At 47.0% G+C, this 10,588-nt stretch overlaps 1 protein-coding gene across 2 annotated transcripts in view; it reads left to right on the forward strand.

Annotated features, from left to right (window-relative positions):
• The window catches only part of MORN5 (MORN repeat containing 5), a 39,021-nt gene that overhangs the window by 5,860 nt on the left and 22,573 nt on the right, over window positions 1–10,588 (forward strand). The window contains exons 2-4 of one of the 2 annotated variants that reach the window (XM_017503341.2): window positions 873–1,020; window positions 3,448–3,559; window positions 9,331–9,462. In XM_017503341.2, coding sequence (XP_017358830.1) covers window positions 873–1,020; window positions 3,448–3,559; window positions 9,331–9,462 — 392 coding nt within the window. The remainder of the gene's footprint in view (window positions 1–872; window positions 1,021–3,447; window positions 3,560–9,330; window positions 9,463–10,588) is intronic. The other variant, XM_017503342.2, reaches the window with a different exon arrangement.

Genomic DNA, 10,588 nt, shown 5'->3' on the forward strand with positions numbered 1-10,588 from the left:
GGGGAAGTATATTTATTAGTCCGTTCTCGCACTGCTATAATGACATACCCAAGACTGGGTAATCTATAAAGGAAAGAGGTTTAATGGACTTACAGTTCCACATGTCTGGGAAGGCCTCACAATCATGGTGGAAGGCAAAGGGGGAACAAAGTCACGTCTTACATGGCAGCAGGCAAGAGAGCATGTTAAGGGGAATTTCCCTTTATAAAGCCATCAGATCTCATGAGATTTGTTCACTATCACAAGAACAGAACAGGAAAAAGCCACCCACATGATTCAATTACCTCCCACCTGGTCCCCCCATGACATGTGGGGATTATGGGAGCTACAATTCAAGATGAGATTTGGGTGGGGACACAGCCAAACCATATCAGTATCCAAGATAATATATTTATAAAATGGTGAAGTAAGATTCAAACTCTTATCTCCTATCTCTAAATTTCATATTTTTCCAAATATTCCACTGGTGGCATAATAGGCAAGGATGGGTTGGTCATGGGGGAACAGAGAAATTACAGAACCAGCTGCCAGAAAACCTGGGCTCTAGTCTCCACAGCTTTTACTGTGTGGCTTTGGACACATATCTACACTCTCTGGGCCTACCAACGGGATGTATTTCAGGGGGCAGTGAGAACTCCAAGGTGAGGGTGAGCCCCTAGGTGAAGGGGAGAATGAACAGACCAAACTCTACTCCCCTCTTTTCATTTTTGAGCTTTTGAGGGAAACAAAACAAAAATTTTGTTTGCAGCAGAGTACTGCTGGGACAATAAGGACGAGGATGATGAGCATGGGGCTCCTGCTGGCTCTGTCCCTGCCAGCCCCAACGCTCCGGCTGTCACAAAGGGCTCAATGATTTCCCCGTGTCTTTACAGGATGGAGGGCAAAGCCAAGTACATCCTCCCTACTGAAACAGTATATGTTGGGGAAATGAAGGACGGCATGTTTCATGGTGAAGGAACCCTGTACTACCCCAACGGGAGCCAATACGATGCTGTTTGGGAAAACGGATTGGCCATAAAGGTGATCACTGGGGGGGATAGGCTGTGGAGGAGAAATCCTCAGGCAGGAAGAGCCCCATCCTCCCTGTCTGGTGCCCACCTCCTTCCATTCCCTCTCTTCTCTTTGCTTCTCCCTCCACATTTTTGTTGTTGTTATTGTTTTGTTGTTGTTTGTTTGTTTGAGAATGAGTCTCACTGTGTCACCCAGGGCAGAGGTGCAGTGGCACAATCTCAGCTCACCACAACCTCCACCTCCTGGGTTCAAGCTATTCTCTTGCCTCAGCCTCCGGAGTATCTGGGATTACAGGTGTGCGCCACCTTGCTCAACTAATTTCTCCCAGCTTCTGGATCTCCCAGGGCTCTAGATCCCTCTCCCTCTAGATCTGGAAGGACCTGTGGAGAAGCCATGATGAGTTTGCATCTGTTACACCCCTTACTGCCTGATACTGGGCCCACAACTTCACCTCCCTGAGACTTCTTCACCCATCAACTTGGAACAGTAGTTGCATTAGTGACCTATTGGTGCTATAACAAATTACCACAAATTTAGTCTTACATCAGCACAAATGTATTGTTTTACAGTTCTGAGGATCGGAAGTCTGAAATAGGTCAGCCAGCCTGCATTCCTTCCAGAGGCTCTATGGGAAAATCTGTCTTCTTGCCTTCTCCTGCTTCTAGAGGCTGCCTGCATTCCTTGGCTTATGGCCACACATCACTCCAACCTCTGTTTTCATCATCATCTTGTCTTCTCTCACCCTGACCTTACTACTTCCCTCTCATAGGGACCTTGCAATTATATTTGGCACACCCAGATATTCCAAATAATCTTCCCACGTCAGGATCTCTCATTTAGCTATATCTTCAAAGTCCCTCTTTCCATGTAAGGTAGCATATTCACAAGTTGCAGCAGACAGGGACATCTACGGGGGACCATTACTCAGCCTCCCACAATAGTACAAGGCACCTCCTAGGATGGTCATAAGAGTAAATAAGGCAGTATACACAAACACCAAGGTCCTGGCACATAGAAGCACTTGATAAGTGTTAGCTCTTCCTACCTACTGATATAATGCTGCTATCATTATAATTTACCTAATCCAAGGATTCTTAACCTGGTATTTGTGGGTCATGAATAGAATTCGAGGAGTCACTAAAACCTCTTGATTTATATAGAAAAGTTTCTGTGTAAAGGAGACTAAGTTTTTCTCCAGGAAAATTATCTATAGTTTTTATCAGCTTCACTAAGAGCATGTTGGGGCCTGACTCATGACCTAAAAAAGTTAAGAAATGCTCCTTGTTTTATAGCTTGGAGAGTCTAAGCCCCAGGAAGGGGATGTGACTTACCCGAGGTCACACAGAGAATTAATAGTATCACTGGAATTTCCACCCAGGTTTCCTGATGTCCAGGCCAATGCAATTTCTACATCCTGAGGCTTCCTTTAGCACTAAGGCAGCAAAAGCAGAATGTATGTGTTTGGACAAAGGGCCATGGCTGATGGCTCTGACCTTTCCAGCTATGATAATAATAAAAGAATAATAACATTTGTTGAGTGCTTATTTTGTGTCAGTGTGTCAGTCAGGGTTCTTCAGAGAAACGGAACTGATAGGATATATAGAGATGTATGGAAAGAGATTTAGATCAGGGATGGGCTCACAAGATGATGGAGGCTAAGAAGCCTCCCAGTTTTCCCTCTGCAAGTTGGAAGCCCAGGAAAGCTGTTAGTGAGTTTCAGTCCAAACCCAAGGGCCTCAACTGCGGCGGGGTGGCGGGGGGGGGTGGTCAATGATTTAAGTCGAAGTCAGAGTTCAAAGACCCAAGAACCAGGAATGTGGATGTCCAAGGGCAAGAGAAGGTGGATGTTGCAGTGCAAGCAGAATAAGTGAATTGGTGCTTCCTCTCCCTTTTTGTTCTATCCAGGCCTTCAATGGATTGTGTGATGCCCACCCGCTTTGGTGAGGGTGGCACCTCTTTGCTCAGTCTACCAATTAAAATGTGAATCCCTTCCAGAAACGCCCTCACGGACACACCCAGAAATGTTTTACCAGCTATCTGGGTATCACCTTCCCTTAACCCAGTCAAGTTGTCACACAAAATCGACCATCACAGCCAGGCAGTCTGCTAAATGCTTCACGTGTGCTATCTCAATGATTTTTCAATCAACCCTATTTTGTGTACACCCTCATTAACTTACAAATGAGGACATGAAGGGCCAGAGAGAGTGGGTTATCTGCCCAAGTTCATCTGCCAAAGTGAGTTCACCTGCTTTGAGTGGCACGGACAGAGCCCAGCACTTACACCCATTCCCTCTCGTCGTCACAACCATAATTGTGACAGTTACCACTTCTTTACGGTGGCCATTAGAAAGCCCCCTCTTTCCTTGACATCCAAACCTCTTGGCCAAAAGCCTTCGGCTTCCTCAGACACACGTGTGTGCTCCTTGTCTTGCAGGGCACATACACCTTCGCAGATGGGCTGCACTATGATGAGAAGAACTGGCATTACTGCGATGGCTATGATCGGAGGTTTTTCACAGAGATTCGCAATGGCTTGAAGCCCGCAGGTACCCAAGCACCCACCCTTTCCTTCATCCTCAAAGAGGGAAGCTAAAGACAGTTTCAGAGAAGTGGACTATGGCCTACTGAAGTAACTTTTTCTTTTTTTTTTTTTTTTTTTTTTTTTTTTTTTTTTTTTTTTTTTTTTTGTTTTTGCTTTTTGGTACTATTGAGATGAAATGAATGTATTCTACTGAAGTAACTTAAAGGGAAAGAGGAACTGAGCAGGCGCAGAATACAAAAGAGCCAGTAAGGCCAATCCTCACATCTCAGCTCCACTGTGCTAGCCAGAGGACCATGAGCAAGGGACTTTACCTACTGCACCTCAGTTTCTCCCCTTCAAAATGGGGTCGATTGGCTGGGTGCAATAACTCATGCCTGCAATCCCAGCACTTTCAGATGCCAGGTCAGGACTTCCAGATCAGCTGGCCAACATGGTGAAACCCCATCTCTACTAAAAATGCAAAAACAAACTGGGTGTGGTGGCATGCCTGTAATCCCAGCTACTCGGGAGGCTGAGGCATGAGAATCGTTTGAACTCAGGCGGTTTCAGTAAGCTGAGATCGCGCCACTGCACTCCAGCCTGGGTGACAGAGTGAAACTCTGGTCTTGAAAAAAAAAAAAGAGATTAAAATGGGGTCAGTAGCATCATCTGTCTCCCAAGATTGTTGTAAATAAGATAATTCATGTCAGGTGTTTAAAACAGTGCCTTGAATGCATGCAGGTACACATATGATAAGATACATATCATATGTATTACATATGATACAATAAAATACACATATGATAAAATACATATCAGTTATTCTTATTTGTAGTACCTACTGTAACCATAAATTATGTAAATATTTTAAAAAGAAAGAAGTAAAGGCAAAGGCAGTACTGACAGAGCATGTGCTTTGTGTATCAGGTGCTGGGGAGGCTCTCTGTAATCTCTGTCTCCCTAGTGTCCAGATGACCCCACCCAGTGAGCCTTCCTAGTCCCATGTCACTCCAAGTTGAGGCTGTGGAGTCCAGATACAGTTTCCAGTGGCAGAGCTCACACTGGAGACCCAGTCTTCCTCTCTGAGATCCCCTGTATCATGCGTCCTTTCTGCAAAACACCATGTTCCATTACGGAGGGCTACATTTGGGCCACATGTCTGGATTCAGAGACTGGCACCTTAAAAGGCTCATCTGAGTGTTTCTGGGATGTGTTTGAGATAAGGGAACCTCAAGAAGAGTGTGGTTTTTGGCACAGTGGAAATAATGTATCCAAAATGACAGATGGGAAAACAACTCTGTATACCATAAAAACAATCCCAACTTGGGTTATGAGAGACCATGTGCTATAGTTGGCAGAGCATGGAGCCAGAAAGCGTGGGTTTGAGTCCTAGCATTCCCTGTCAATACCTGGATGAGCCTGCGCAAGTCAACCTCCATCAGGGCAGAAGTCTCCAGGAAGCCCCCAGGCACTGGAGTCAGGCAGACCGGAGCTCAAACCCCCAACTCCTTCCCTTCCCGGCTTCATGACCTGAGTCAGTTAATTGACCAGGTGAGTCACCTTCTCTCCCTTTGCCCTCCTGACACTTCCTCTGCTATTCTTCTCCTATCCCTAGTCTTCTTTGCCAATACCTCCTCAACTTCCCCCCACCCCATTATTCATGTTGAGGTTCCCGGGGCTCTCTAGCTTAGGCACTGTTTCATTATCATTCTATACACTCTTCCTGAACAAGCTGATACACTTCTAAGCCTTCAACTACCATCAGCTTCTAAATTGAAATCAGAATCCCTGAGCCTCAGATCCCTGCAGCCAGCTTCCCTGACACCTGTATTGGTCATTCCCCAACTTCTCTGCACTGAATTCATTGTCACTCCCACCATGATGGCTGCCTCCCTGAATGTGGCATGCCCATCCACCTAGGCAAGCCTAATCCTCCCTTCCCTCGTCCCCTAAGTGCAATCGATCACTGGGCCCTAAGGATTTTACCTCTGAAATGTATTCTTTCATTTGTTTATTCAACAAATATTTATTGAGCACTTCCACGTGCCAGTCAGCGTTCTCTTCATAGTCTCTCTGCCACTGCCCTGTTCCAGCCCTCCATCATGGCTCCCCTTGATGACCTGACTTCCCACTTGACCCCCTTGAGGTCATTTTCCATTCCGCAGCCACTTCCATCTTTATTTATTCTATTTATTTATTTATTTATTTATTTGAGACAGTGTCTTGCTCCGTTGCCCGGGCTGGAGTGCAGTGGTGAGATCATAGCTCACTGTAACTTTGAACTTCTGGGCTCAAGCCATCCTCCTGCCAAGAGATCTGGCTTCCTAAGTAGCTGGGACTATAGGCATGCACCACCACTCCTGGTGAATTTTATTTTTCTTGAGTTTCTTATAGAGATGGGGTCTTGCCATGTTGCCCAGGCTCGTCTAGAACTCCTGGCCTCAAGCAATCCTCCCTCCTCAACCTGGGATTACAGGTGTGAGTCACCATGCCTGGCCACTTACATCCTTTAAAATGTGAATCTGATTGCCCCCTGACCCCAACACCCTTGAGTGCCTCCTATGCCCTCAAAATAAGGTTTCAAATTATCAGAAATGCTGACATTCCCTGGCCCCTGCTGATATCCCAGCCTAATCCTGGGCTACCCACCCTTCTCAGTTTTTCTCTGCCCCTCTTGCATGCTTGCTTTCTTTCCATTTCTCAAAGAGACCACACTTTTTCCTGCCATTCTCTCTGCCTGGAATACGTTGTTTTTTTGTGTGTGTGTGACAGAGTCTTGCTCTGTTGCCCAGGCTGGAGTGCAGTGGTGTGATCTCAACTCACTGCAACCTCCGCCTCCTGGGTTCAAGTGATTCTTGTGCCTCAGCCTCCCTGAGTGGCTGGGATTATAAGCACCCACCACCACACCTGGTTAATTTTTGTTATTTTTAATAGAGACAGGGTTTTGCCATGTTGGCCAAGCTAGTTTTGAACTCCTGACCTCAGGTGATCCACCTGCCTTGGCCTCCCAAAGTGCTGGGATTACAGGCATGAGCCACCATTTCCAGCCTCTGCCTGGAATACTTTAACCCTCTCACTTTACCCAAATAACTCCTTCCCATCCTTCAAATCTCAGTTCCATGTCCTGAAGCTAGGACCCCCTTCCCTGAATTCCCACACCAGGTAAGGTCTCCCTGGGGAATATCAAAGAGCAACTATAATCTCCCCCCAGGGCTTGGATCATGAGTTTTCAGCTCATCTTCCCAAGCCAGCTGTGAGCAACATGAGGGCAGGGCCCTAGCATATTGCCTGGTGTGCAGTGGGTGCTCATTAAAGAATTATTGTCAAACAGGGATAATGATATCGACATCACAGTGCAGGGTGAAGTATGCGCGTAGGGGAGTTAAGGCAATGACATTAAGAAACATTTCCTAAGCTCCTACTGTATGTCAGACACTGGCTGGCCCCAGGGAGACCCAGAGCTGAAAGGACATCATCTGTTCCTTCAAAGAGCTGCCAATCTGGCTGCAACTTTGGAACCTTGCAAATCGCTCCTCCCCAATTACTTATGATGGGAGGCCTGGACTTTATCATGGGCTGTTCACCCCAATTAAGGCTGTGGGCAAAAAGCCCTCAGCCTTAGGCCTCCGCTTTCACACATTGGCTGGTTTTGCCAAAGCTGAGCCTCTGCCAGTCTCAAAGGCACTGTCATGGCTTTCCCCAAACCTGCCTGGCTCTCCCCTTCCCCTCCAGTGACCCTCAGCAGAGCAGCTCGATTCTAAGTAGATACTTCCTTCCCTTGTCACTCCACACTTTGCCTCTTGGGGCTGGCATTGTTAGGGCAACTCGCCCTGCCTGCAAGGCAAAGTGAGGGTTAAAAGTGTCCTGTGGCCAGGCATGGTGGTATGTGCCTGTAGTCCCAGCTACTTGGGAGGCTGAGGTGGGAGGATCACTTGAGCCCAGGAGTTCTGAGCTGTAGTGCACTATGCCGATCAGGAGTCTGCACTAAGTTTGGCATCAATATGGTGACCTCCCGGGAGTGGGGAACCACCAGCTTGCCTAAAGAGAGATGAACTGGCACAGGCTGGAAACCGAGCAGGTCAAAACTTCCTGTGCTGATCACTAGTGGGATCACACTTGTGAACAGCCACTGCACTCCAGCCTGGGCAACATAGCAAGACCTCATCTCCTAAAAACAAAAAAGAGGAATGCTAACTGTTTTCTTGATAGGACACTGGCAGAACAGGAGATGCTCTGGAAAATAATACTCCCTGTCATTCATCACATGCNAAAAAAAAAAAAAAAAAAAAAAAAGTATCCTACGACCTCTTTGAGCATCCATGAGATGGGCATTGGCATGAGGCTTCAGTGAGAGAATGGCTGTAAAGTGCTTGACATGGAGTCAGTGTTCAGTCAACATTAGCCAGTACACATGGGGTTAGGGTTAGGGTCAGGGTCAGGGTCAGTGTCAGGTCTGGGGATAGGTATGTCATTAAGCAACACAAGAGCACCTACTAGCTGGCTGCAGTGGCTCATGCTGGTAATCCCAGCACTCTGGGAGGCCAAGGCGGGTGGATCACCTGAGGTTGGGAGTTCAAGACCAGTCTCACCAACATCAAGAAACCCTGTCTCTACTAAAAAAAAATACAATATTAGCTGGGTGTGGCAGCACATGCCTGTCATCCCAGCTACTCGGGAGGCTGAGGCAGAAGAATCGCCTGAATCCAGGAGGCAGAGGTTGCAGTAAGCTGAGATTGTACCATTGCACTCCAGCCTGGGCAACAAGAGCGAAACTCCATCTAAAAAAAAAAAAAAAAGAGCACCTACTGTGTGCAAGACACTGAATTGTGGACATGGTGCTGTCAGCTCAGTGGGCATCCAGCCCTCAGTCCAGAGAACAAGGAATTATAGGAACAAAGTTGGAACCTCAGAAGTTTTTTATTCCAACCTCTCCCTTTACCTGAGCCATGGTATTTCAAGATACACACACATAAGGTGCATGACCTAAAAGGTGCACTCACTCTTCTTTCCCTCCCAGAGATCCCAGTGTCCCTGGTCCTGTGGCTGCACCTAGGCTGTCTCCTCCCCTGACATTGGCAGCTGAACATACAGGTTCCGGAGCTGGACTGCTTCCTAGCTGGATAACCTTGGGAAAGTTACTTTAACTTCTCTGAGCCTCAGTTTTCTTATCTGTAAAATGGGGCTACAGAGTTGCTCACAGGATTAAATAAAATAGGAGCGCAATGCCTGGCACATAATAAACATTCAATAAGTGGCAGCCACCATGGTAATTTGGGTGAGAGTCAAGGTTCTTCACCACCTACCTGCCCCTTGTCCACCTGATCCATTTTTTTAGTGCTGTTCTCCTTCACATGTGCTCTGCTCTACAAGGTTTCCAGAGTGGGGCCTAAGGATCCATGCCTCTGGTCTCTGCCCATGCTTTGAATGCCACCCATCTTCTGGACATGATGCTCTCCTAACCATCTGTCAACTCTGACCCATCCTTAGAGTCTGTCTGGCTTTAGAACCTGTGCCCTTTGTCATGGTATCCCAAGAAATGGAGGAGAATGGGGTCAAAGGAAGAAGAAGACAGAGGGTCTAGTTCCCAAGACCCTGTTCCATAGAACCATTTTTCAGAAAGTTCCTTTGGGGCACTGTTTCTGCTGGGTTTGCTCCTTGCCCTGTGTAGGGGGTATTTAAGTTCAACAATGGAGCCAGATAGTCACATGAGCCACCAGTCACAAGTGGACCTTATGGGAGCATTGGGTTTGGATTTGGCCTTGATGGTGAACTAATTGCCCATTGTGTTCTTTCAAGGTATGGCTCAACTCACCAATATGGACCCACCTAGAAAAATCCCCAAGGGCTGGTATGATTGTGGAGACGGCTTCTATAACCCGGTCACGAGGGTAATCAAGGACTATAGGAACCGCTTTCTGAGAAACGCAGGTAGGTTTCTCCCAACACTGCAGCTCGTTTTTCTCTTCACCCACATATAAGTATGCGCATCTGCATGTACAGATTATGCATGCACTTGATGAGAAAGAAGCTTTTGCTGATAAAAGACAAAAATTGATTACCTGAATTTTTTGGACTTCTCGTGGCTGGCAAATCTGTACCTAGTCCTAGAGTGAAGTTGAAGGACATTTGTGGTCTAGCTGTGATGGCACATAAAGTCACACTGAAAGGATTAAGGTACTTATTTTTGCGTACATTCCTTCTATTTAAATGGGCACCTACTGTATGCTAGACACCGTGCTTGGTGATGGGGGAAAAGGGAGCAAAGCTGGACAGTCTACCTTCTTTGTGGAGCTTGCATTCTAAAGGTGGCAGAGAAGTACCGTAAACAGTTAACTGCATCATGGGACAAACACAATGAAGGGAAAAACAGTGGGGAAGGGAAAGTAGGAGCCCCAGAGAGGTGGGACAGATGCTGTCGGAGCACAAAGAAGGGGCATCACATCCTGAAGCGGTAAGTCAGGGAAGGTTTCAAGGAGGAAATGACTTAGCTGAGACCCAAAGAGAAACTGGAAGTTGATCTCAAGGCTTGGGGAGACGGTTTCCCGGCGAGAGGAAATGGCACAGGCAGCAGCCTGGAGGGGAGTGATCCCTTGAGGTCCAAGAAGGTTGGTTAGTCCTTTAGCCGGGGAAGTAGGTATCTTGGAGAATCCAGAACCTCAGTTTGGTGAGTCAACACAAGGCTGATCAGACTGAGAAGAACCCATTGACAGTGACCACACTCACAGGAGATCAATATACAAAATAATAGAAACATTTTCCTTGAGTGCAGTGATTCCTAGCCTTTCCCTTTTCTGGAGTCACACTCCCACTAGGAATATCAAAAGATATGGACCCTCTTGCCAGAAAAATGTCCATGCATGCACACATGTACACACACGTGCACGCACACACACACATTTTGCAGATAGTCTTAAGGGATGGATGGTACCTATAAAGACCTAGGTCACCGGGCGCAGTGGCTCAAGCCTGTAATCCCAGCACTTTGGGAGGCCGAGGCGGGTGGATCACGAGGTCAAGAGATCGAGACCATCCTGGTCAACATGGTGAAACCCCG

Source organism: Cebus imitator, unplaced genomic scaffold (genome assembly GCF_001604975.1).
Source record: "Cebus imitator isolate Cc_AM_T3 unplaced genomic scaffold, Cebus_imitator-1.0 Scaffold309, whole genome shotgun sequence".
Lineage (NCBI taxonomy): Eukaryota > Metazoa > Chordata > Mammalia > Primates > Cebidae > Cebus > Cebus imitator.